At 31.0% G+C, this 10,224-nt stretch overlaps 3 protein-coding genes and 1 long non-coding RNA gene across 4 annotated transcripts in view; 3 read left to right on the top strand and 1 right to left on the bottom strand.

The window, feature by feature from the left end:
• LOC119837188 overlaps nucleotides 1–3,933 on the top strand; it is a 43,847-nt gene extending 39,914 nt beyond the window's left edge. The window contains exons 12-16 of the mRNA XM_038362712.1: nucleotides 309–440; nucleotides 919–1,024; nucleotides 1,155–1,273; nucleotides 1,801–2,029; nucleotides 2,448–3,933. Coding sequence (XP_038218640.1) covers nucleotides 309–440; nucleotides 919–1,024; nucleotides 1,155–1,273; nucleotides 1,801–2,029; nucleotides 2,448–2,576 — 715 coding nt within the window. The 3' untranslated portion in view covers nucleotides 2,577–3,933. The remainder of the gene's footprint in view (nucleotides 1–308; nucleotides 441–918; nucleotides 1,025–1,154; nucleotides 1,274–1,800; nucleotides 2,030–2,447) is intronic.
• A 264-nt stretch (nucleotides 3,934–4,197) lies between these two features.
• Nucleotides 4,198–6,523, top strand: LOC119837108. Its single transcript, XR_005288134.1, has 2 exons — nucleotides 4,198–6,111; nucleotides 6,156–6,523. It is a non-coding gene; the product is annotated as an uncharacterized LOC119837108 (long non-coding RNA).
• A 723-nt stretch (nucleotides 6,524–7,246) lies between these two features.
• On the top strand, nucleotides 7,247–9,194 carry LOC119837056 (CCAAT/enhancer-binding protein gamma-like). The gene is made up of 2 exons (XM_038362545.1): nucleotides 7,247–7,640; nucleotides 7,951–9,194. The coding sequence occupies exons 1-2, from the start codon at nucleotides 7,527–7,529 to the stop codon at nucleotides 8,203–8,205; spliced, it is 369 nt and encodes a 122-aa protein (XP_038218473.1). The 5' UTR covers nucleotides 7,247–7,526; the 3' UTR covers nucleotides 8,206–9,194.
• Nucleotides 9,195–9,783: 589 nt separating this feature from the next.
• LOC119837187 (phosphoinositide 3-kinase regulatory subunit 4) overlaps nucleotides 9,784–10,224 on the bottom strand; it is an 18,631-nt gene continuing 18,190 nt past the window's right edge. Inside the window, exon 24 of the mRNA XM_038362710.1 lies at nucleotides 9,784–10,084. Coding sequence (XP_038218638.1) covers nucleotides 9,855–10,084 — 230 coding nt within the window. The 3' untranslated portion in view covers nucleotides 9,784–9,854. The remainder of the gene's footprint in view (nucleotides 10,085–10,224) is intronic.

Below are 10,224 nucleotides of genomic sequence, written 5' to 3'. Positions count from 1 at the left end.
TTTTTTTTTTCAAAGTTATAATGGTGACGTCCACGTCTATCTGTGCCATTGGAGATCTCAAATGGATCCTTTTTCATTTGAAAGCCAATTTCCTTGCGGCGGTTTTGATGAAAAAAAAATGTTTTTTCACGTCATTCACATCAAAGGCTGAATTAACTATAAAATACTATTTTAAATCACATGTCCATAGCACGCTTCGATATGTATAGTGATTTCCACGATATGGGTACGTTTTCAGGCAATTAGGTTGGCATTTATTCTGGTTTTCTATTCCGTAGTCAAAATTTTATCGATTTTTCTTAGGCAAGCGCACCCCCACCACAATTTCAAGACGAACCGCCTCTGTACGACTATGGGGACTATGACTGCTCATACAAGACCCCCCTCAAGTGTCTGAATGTTGGCAGAAAGGAATACACTGCGACGCGGGATTATCCCAGGTATGCTTGTCTATGTGTTATCTATGGAATGAATCATAGACAATATAATTCCATGGTGCATATATGAGTGTAAAGTATGGATAGATTATTGCAGGTAGAATATAATTGTGTAGACCAAATTTTGTTCTTATTCTTGTATATTGTTTGTATTCAGCCGTTGCCAAAAACGAAGGAAGTCCTTAATTAGAATTTTGGCCTATTTGTTACTTGATAAATACATGGCTATTCAACCGATTTACGTGATTCTTTTTACGTTTGAATCAGAATTTGAAGTGGTATCTTCCTTCTCGGGGACGACAGTATCTTTTTTTACAATACATAATTATTTGTATACTTAAAAAAATTATATAAATTATGTTTTATTCCAAAGAAGCTTTAGCTGTTTGTATGATAATTAATCTTGTTTTTAAACCGTATATGTGTGGTATATTCTTCTATATCCGTCATATAATAATGAGGAAATAAATATTTTTATCAGATACCAAGAGCCAAACACGGAGGTTGTTAGCAAGCAGCCGCAATACCAGGAGGTGCGCTTGCGCACTCGGATAGATGACAAACAGGACTATGTTAACGCGCCACAGGTAAGATAAAACATTCTGATGACAATAGACATAACAGTTCTTAAAATATAGCTTGATGTTCGAAAAATCAAAAATGGACTAAATTTAACAAATAAATAAATAAACAACAGTAAATACCTATATATTTCAGATCTGTCAAGCGGAGGAAGTGACATCACCGCTAGGTACATTTAAGAGGCAGCGATGTCTGCGCTACAAGCAGAGACGACCGCGACCGATTCTACGCTCCAAATCAGATATATCTGATAGGTATTAGATATTAATTATCTGTGTTAAAAATATAAAGCGAAAATAAATGTTAGTTTATATGTTTGATAGCGCTAATCAGAAAAACGGGGGCAGATCTTTGGTATTCTATAAGTTAACAATTTTCTATTATTCACTTATTTTTAACCTTGTTGGTCTATGATAGGAATAATGTATCATAAATTACTACCTTACTAACAAAAATTTATATATTACAAGCTGTACGCCCCGGCTTCGCTCCGGGTAGACATTTATCGTAATTGAAATAATATAAACTATCCTATCTTTTAAGTAGAATCAAACTGCACATAAACTTCAAATTTGATTAAAATCGGTCGAGTACTTTATGAGTCTATCGCGGACAAACAATGTGACACGTACTTTATACATATGTATTCAACTCTATCATATTTGAATCGACCATCCAAAAAACGAAGAAGGTTCTTAATTCAACTGTATTGTTTATCAAAAACTGTTTTAATAAAATGTCTCTTCCCTAGAGCCAATTTAATTTCGTCTTTATTATTCAGATACAGACGCACGGACGGACGCAGCCCGGCGTCGGCGCCGTGCGAGGGCTCGGACTCGCCGGACAGCCCGTCGTCGGACTCGGCGCGGCTGCAGCTGTTCTTCGACCGGCTCGGCCTCGAGCCGCGCACGTACGACGCGCTCGTCCGGGACGAGGACCCGGACAGTCCGGTGTTCTTCTCTTCCGCGTCCACCGTCGACTCCAACCAGCTGGCCACCACGGATTACACGGTGAGCGGTTGCAGCTTCCCATATTGTTATGTCCAAAATATATATATATAAGTAATGTAAACTTGAAGAAAAAGTATTACTAAAATTGATTTAAAATGTAAACTTAGGCATTTTTACTTGACCAAATTATAGTAACATAATTATATGATAATGTTGTTTTGGTATAAACCACCTACTTAATTAGACAGTTGTAAGCGGAATTGTCATATTGTGAAGTTATTTGTATACGCATTTAATTCTCAGTGGTTTTTTTCTTTAGTACAAACCTGAACATTTATGTTGTTTCATTGTTGTTTGGATAATAAATAAAAATAAAAATAAATAGCACCTAACACCTCTTACTTAAATCTTTATACTTGATACTACTACTTAAAAATGTACTAAATTATGACTCATCAAATCACATTTTTATTCACAGGTCCAAGGGCCAGGAGTTCAGAAACAAATATACCGCAACACCGAACCGCCTAGCGTTGTCGAGAGAAACGCTAGAATTATAAAATGGCTGTGTCAGTGTCGCAAAGTGCAAATGCAACCGCCGCAATGAATAATTATTATGGGCGTAACATTAAAAAAAACTCAGAAACAATGATTTTAAGAGTTTGAAGTTCGAAATGTCAATTTTGAATTTGCGTCTGACAACATTGATGCATATGTCATCTTACGAGTTTTTGCAACACGAAACTGCTCTTATCGTTTATTTATATTATTATAAAGAATATTATTGAAAAGCACTTTAATTTTTAAATGAAAGAAAATTTATTAGACAAAAGAAACTACATGGTACTACAAGTGAACGTTATTTCTAAAATAAAAATCTACGACAAATCTTTCACGAGGCTAAGAAATAAAAATCAAAATTATTTATCTATTATCTTGTTGAAAAAAGTTTAATTGAAGCGGGCAAAAGACTTAAAATGATAATATTATTATAGTTAATGTAATTTTTGTCATTGCGATACTATCGACTGTTTACTAAATTAAGGAAATCCTGTTCATTAGCTTAGTCGGATTTAGATGTAGGCTAATAAATGAAATTTAATCGTGTTTTTCATTGTGACGTTCTTATATTTACTTCTAGGGATAAACGATCTCTTTCTACGTTTAAAAATACGTGTGTCATTCGCTGCTCAAGAATGAGCTTACGTTACTATTCGGTACGGATTGAGTCAATTTTAGTATTTGTTGGTTGGTTTTTTAAAATGGCAATTAGGTATGTCTTAAAAATTTTATTACTTGGACGGATGTCATACTGGTTGTTTTTATGTGAAGAACGAGGCAGATCTAGTAGGTACTAGGTAGGAACTGTCATAGTATGCGATTCCGCTAAGAATACTATAGATTCTACGCCATTGTGACATAATTAGTATTAATTCAAACAAATTAGTAATACAAGTAACATTTTTATTTAATTGATGTAGAGTCAGACAAAAAATTTAAACCATTATTGATGCAAAGAGGATTTCTAAGCAAATTCAATTTAGATCATTTTATAACTTTCCTGCTTGACTTTCCTATTTCTAGTTGAATCGCATAGTAGTGCATTTTCGTTACCTACCTATCCATTCCGAATATTTTTATAGTGAGTAAATACTTTCTATAAAAGCTATAAACCGACGCTTACGTTAAATTATTTCAAGTTATGTTGACAAGTGACAGCTGTCACGGTTATAATTGCTAAACCCAAAAATAAAAAAGTTTTTTGACTAATTGCCAATTAGGTAGGAAGTCTGTTATCATTACAAAATCATCTTTACAAGTTGTGAGCTTAGTACTACATGAAATAATGCTTCTAAATTAATAGTATTAATTGATAGTGTAACTATCTCGTGGGTTTCTATTGTTACGTGTTATTAAATTGGAAAAGAATAAAATTACATTTTTATTTACATGATGTTATTACATATTTGTTTTATTAAACTGAATTTGTAGTAAAACTTAGGGTAAACAGTGAATGTTGCCATGCATTTTGTCCTAAAGGTCACTGGGCATTTCATTCCGTATCTTGTCCTACGGCGTACACAAACGAATGAGGGCTTATTGTGCTTATTAACTTTACCTACACCCTACCTACAACACAATGGTAATAGTCGCATTCTTGTAGATCGTGGGTGAGTCATAATAAAAAAAGTTAAAGAGCTTTGAAAGGCAAAGAATATAATAATGTGATATATATTTATATATCTTTTTTAATCATGGGAGAAGTCCCATGATTAAAAAAGAAATGCATTTAAAATAAAAATACAAACATTTCTCACTCTATCACAAAATAAGACAAGTACTATAAAATAGAATGTATTTGGTTCCTGTACGCATCCTTTCATGAACCGAATCAAGTAGGTATGCCCAATGACCTTTGCCATTTTTAAGTGTAAAAAATATAAGTTTCAAATAACATCAGTGCAAGCCATGTATCAAAATAAACATTTTTTTTTAATGTTCCTGTTACGGATTTGTCTTTAATCTAGCATTTTAAATCGAATCTATTTTAGATCTATTAAATCTAATTCAATAAGTGAAATGTGTGACTTGGGAGCACAAATGCGGATCAAAAGTGTAGCCTTTTATTTTGTGCCAAATATATTCGATTTTTTTTTTCGTAATTGGCCAGTTACAGATAAGGCATAGCCGTACTGTCTGATATATTTTTATTCAGACGAAACAAATAAAAATGACATAACATGTGAATACAGCTAAATGTTGTTGTGTCAATTGATCAGTCGAACAACAAGAATAGGATTAATATATAGTTATATTTGGTAAAAAATGAATAATTTTTTACTTAATTTTGGGCTGGAATTATGTCTCTCACTTTCATAAACGACTATAACCAATTTAAAGGTTTAGTTTCCTTTAACCGTTTCAAGCACCAAATAAAACAAATTATGGCGTAAAACAATGTACATACATGTGTTAAAATTTAAGAATTTGTGAAGAGTGTAAATTAAGATTAGTATGAAAGAGCATATTTTAAAACGATATTTTTATGAACAACCAAATGGGATTGACAAAATATGGTGTACCAAGACAATATTATGAAATTGAACGAACCTATAGATAATATATTATTGTATAGATAACATAACTACTTCCGATATAACGCAACAAACAATAAGTTTCATAAATAATTTGGAATATAGGTAGGGTAGTATCCGTAATGGATTTCATAACGTTAACACCAAAATCGTTTGTTTATAATAAACGTGTTAAATATTTTTATTATATGTGTGTGCGTAGTGCCTACTTATTTTCATTCATAAATATTTTTGATTTGAATTTTTTAATTCTTTCTTGTTATTATAACGTAGTTTCAGTGCTAAATGGCCTTAGATATTCAACAAATTAGTCACCTAACAAAATTATCTATTTTACAGTATTTGAAATAGTTTTTATTAATAAGATAATTTAAAGTATATTATGAAAACAAATAATAATGTTTTTATTGGATCTTAACAATTTTTGATTATTAATATACATCGCAGTTTGCATTATCAATTACCTGATATACCTAAAAGAATAGACAACGGCGTTCATCAATGTAATTTGAAATGCTTGTTTCACGTTTAGTGTAGTTATGTATTATTAAATAGATTCTTTTTTAATGACAATGTATTTGCGAGACGTTTTTTATATGAATAAAGGTTTGTTTGTCAATGCAGAGGTATAAATGAATTATAACCAAGTTTTGGTCCAGTAAATTTTGAAAGGCACTAATTTTTCTATTGAAACTTTTGTCGTTGGAATTCAAAGAGCATTTTATTCTATTTTAAATAAATAAATACGAGCATTTATAGTTTATAAAGACTGCCATTTGATTTTTTCATTTTTATTATCTATTCTGTGATAAGGTTGCGTGTTTGCTGTTTGTGGTATTTAGTCATGTTTTGTCAGTTTTTTTCATGTATTGTATAAGTGCAGCAATTTTATCTGGTCGGTATTTTTTTAAGTGTTAAGACGGCGATTATCATAATTCCCTTTTTCGCGACCGATATTCTTGAAGAGAAAGAGAGAGGAAGCTGGAAATAAACAGTTTTATTTAAATAAAGAACCCGGATGTTGTTTTTACATAGATAAGTGACGTTGTAGACTTGTATCTAACTTTAAAACTTGAATTGCCCCTTACGAGCTAAATTGCTGATTGTATCAGAGTTGTATTTCGACAGTCCAGTTATATTTTTAATGACGAATTAACGATGCATTAAAATGCTATTAACAGAGCAATTCAAATATCAAACCTACCCATCATACAACATTCTTAAAGTTAAACCACAATTATGTTCGTGTAGTAATTGAAGAAGGTACACATAATATTGTATGAATTTTATTGATAATAGACGCGTAGATTTGAATTATTTCTATATTGTGTAATAATTGAAATGATTAGCGTTACAGTATTAGATTGTTTAGCATTGGATGCTTCCATTGGTGTAAATAAGATTTACGTACTTTGTTAGATATTTATCATAAAGTGGAAATATATTGATTGGTCTGATATAATTTGGTTTTATTTCTACTGTTTCTACCTTCCGTATTAATATTACTTCTCTCTATGACTAGACTCGAAAATTATTTCATGATACTTACGGCAAAATTTGTTCTGATAGGAAGGGCGATACTTACGCTAGTGATTTACGTAAAAAATAACCGGATCATAGCAATATCATAGCAACGATAAATAACAACAATAAAATGCCAACTAAAGAAAAAAATAGGCTGATCAGATGATTTATTGCAATGAATACTTAAATAAATGTATGTAGACAATTCATGCTTCACATATCACTATTACCAATTGGACTATGGTTTCTAAATAACTGATGCAATGTTATAATTGTTTTCTATATTTTCGATAATCTTACGTCAAACGAATTAATAATCTCGTAAATACAATTGTATTTACGAGCATATAATTTATGCTCTTTTTGTTTTTCATGTAATGTAAACTCTGTTTTGTTTAAATGTACACCCGGAGAAGCAGCTGCCGTCCTTAACACAGGATTTTTCTAGCTAGAAAGACAGAGAGGCATTTTTAATTGTATGGTATTTGTGAACTTAATAAAGATTTATTTTCATTTTTAATTAATTATTTTCCCCTTAATCTGGGTGTACTTTAATTAAATAATACTGGCAATATTCACAGCCGGGACGGACTCCATTTATGACATGCCAGTACTGAGTAAAAAAATGCTATGACTAATTGACATGAGTCTTGACAGTAGACACTTGACAGTTGACATGAGGAGAGCCTCGAGGTCACTAATCGCTGGGCAATGCAAAATAAAAATTGCGTCATCATATAAATTTCACAACAAATATTTTATAAGGAAAAGTTAACACTAAGCTTGGCTTAATTACCAGAGTCCAGAACAGAACTTACTCTAAGGTAGATTACAATCATTGGTGGCTGGTGCGAATAACTGTTGTCGGTAACTTACCTTCAAACTATAACAAGAGATTTTAGGAAAAGATTTAAGTGAAGTGCATTTGATTTATTTTGATGATATTACAAGATATCAACAATATGCCTCCTGTGAAACGCGGGAAACGAGGCGTCAGCGATGCAGACGATGAGGATGACGATTATAGAAAAAAGAGAGATAGAAATAATGAGGTAAGGTTAAACAATACAATACTACAATATTATTTTAATGATCTGATTCGGCTATCCAATTTTTGTTTCTCTATGCGTAAACCTACTTTTTTTACACTTTCAATAACAAAAGATAGAGCCCAAGGTTGAATATGTATTTTTTTATTTTATTTAATGATTTATTTGTTCAAAAAGATCGTAACTTTGTTTGATGACCCAAAATCATAAATTTTAATTTTCAAGTAACAACAACCAAAAACAGACTAAATTTGTTGTTTTTTTTTCACTTTATGATCGAAATAGAAATAATATTTTATCTATTGAATTTCAGGCAGTGAAGAAAAGTAGATTCAAATCAAAACAGAGAACACAAGAGACATTCACTAGAGTTAATAAATTAAAAGCAGAAAACCAAATGCTGGAGGAAAAAGTTAAAACTCTGTCAAAAGATTTGCAATTCTTGAAGGATTTGTTTATGGAGTATGCGTCTAATGCAAAGGACCCCAAGTTTGCGGGAATTGACCTACAGAAGTTATTAGAAGACGTACCAGATGACAAAAGTACAGGTAGCACAAGTAAATCATAGACAATAGAACAGCAATGTTAAATCAGGTGTAGACTCTCTTCGTTTTTAAATGTAGTGCAAATTACGACATTTGTAACAGACATGGAAAATGAATTATTATCATAACAATGTACACCAAAAATTATGTTGTCATACAATTTCCTATTTCCTGTAGGCTCAAATATATTATGAAATGTGATAAACTAATGCGATAAAGAAAAGTAATAAAAAAGCATACTTATCCATGTAAATTTATGAAACTGAACAATATTTAAGGAATATTATTTATGGGTGTACTTTATGACACTATGTCATAATTAACTGCTTTAGGTCATTGTATAAATCTAGACATAGAAACAAGTAAAGAAATAATCAAATAAAGATATGTAATATACTTACTAAAACTTTCTTCAGAAAAGGAATGATGCCTCCAAGTATGAAGAAGCTTTTTTTCTGTATAATGTATTTGAACAATTTGTTAAAATTTACTTTATCTTCTGGATTATAAATTTGAATTTCTTAAATGTAAATATTTCATTAAAGAGTATGTGAATGACTTGCCTGCTCAAAGTATATAAATATAATATATTATTTGTTGTGTTCTCTTCCCTTCATATTCATTGTATATTATAAAGCTAGTGCAAATGTGAAAGCAATTATCATTTAATAATCTCTTAAAAGAAAATTGAATTATGACAGCTGCTCAATAAATATATGATCAAATAATCATCAGATCTTTAATATAAATTGTGCAATGGATAATAGTGTTAGTATGAGAATAATGATAAACTTTGACCTATTTGTTTATTTTCTTTTATTTATATGTGTTATTACGTGAAAATATAATAATTCAATAATGATGTGAAAATTTTATACATAATGATGTTATTTGTCAATGCATTTAAGGAAATTAATATTTTTTTATAACTTTATCATAAGTGACTGTTGTATAGTTATTAGATGAATTATTTTACGATTATTATTGTACAGAAATAAATGATTTCAAATTACACATGTTGTTTTTATTAATGTATTTATTAATTGCTAATTTATCGATTTTGGTAGGTCCGTTACCCTTTCCCTTTGTAGTTAGTTTCATTAAATCTTGTTTTTTTTTGAAAGGATAATCTTCTTTTAAAAACGATTATAGTGCAGTCATTACTATATTCACAGCACAGTATAAAAATAAAGCATCCAGTAGTACAACAGATCGATCGACAGATCTCGAAGTAAATTCGAAAAACATTGCGGTTGTAACAAATTAATATTACTATGAATGTAATAGTGAGTTGTGACACCCGTCCGTCCCCTTATGAATGCATATTAATGAAGTAAACGAAATTAAAACAATCGCGGTAACCCCTAAGTAGCGTCCTGAGTTGCTCATCTAATGGCGTTGTAGCTCGAGCTCGTTCCTCCCGCGTGACTGACCGATCGAAACGTCTCTGTTAAATAACTGTATGGAACAACACTGTTCTAAAATAAAATATAAGTAGTGAAAACGCATGATAATTCAAACATTTCCGGTTTTTATTTTCCGCTTTTGTTTTAGGTTGGTTGAAATTTTGAAAACATGAGAAATAAAACACCGAATAACCAATAACAATATATTGCACAATATATACATATATCCACATAGGACAGTTAAAAATACATCACAATGAGCAAAACTATTTCCAAACATTTATCACACCATCAGCAGATGAGCTCACCAAATAGCATTTGTTTGCCTCTACGAGTGTTATATCTGTTATAGGCGCGGTGTGATAGAAGGACCTTGACTCCACTGTTCTATAAACATTGTCTTCAGCGAGAGAGGGAGGCGTGGACGGGTTTGATTTACAGCACTCTTGGATAACTGTTGTCCCATCGATTATTCTACTCCTGTAACCAAAAAATGCTTAGTAAAATCATTGAACAAGTATAAAATCGAGTTATAAAAATTAGAAGAATGTATTTGTACATTGAATTTATAGTAAGTGGCTTTATTAACAAAAATGAATAAAAAATTTGAAATAAAAAAAGTTTATAATATAGTGT

The sequence above is a fragment of the Zerene cesonia genome, chromosome 26, assembly GCF_012273895.1.
Source record: "Zerene cesonia ecotype Mississippi chromosome 26, Zerene_cesonia_1.1, whole genome shotgun sequence".
NCBI lineage: Eukaryota > Metazoa > Arthropoda > Insecta > Lepidoptera > Pieridae > Zerene > Zerene cesonia.
Note: the sequence above shows the minus strand (reverse complement) of the source record. Positions and strands in the feature narration are given on the sequence as shown.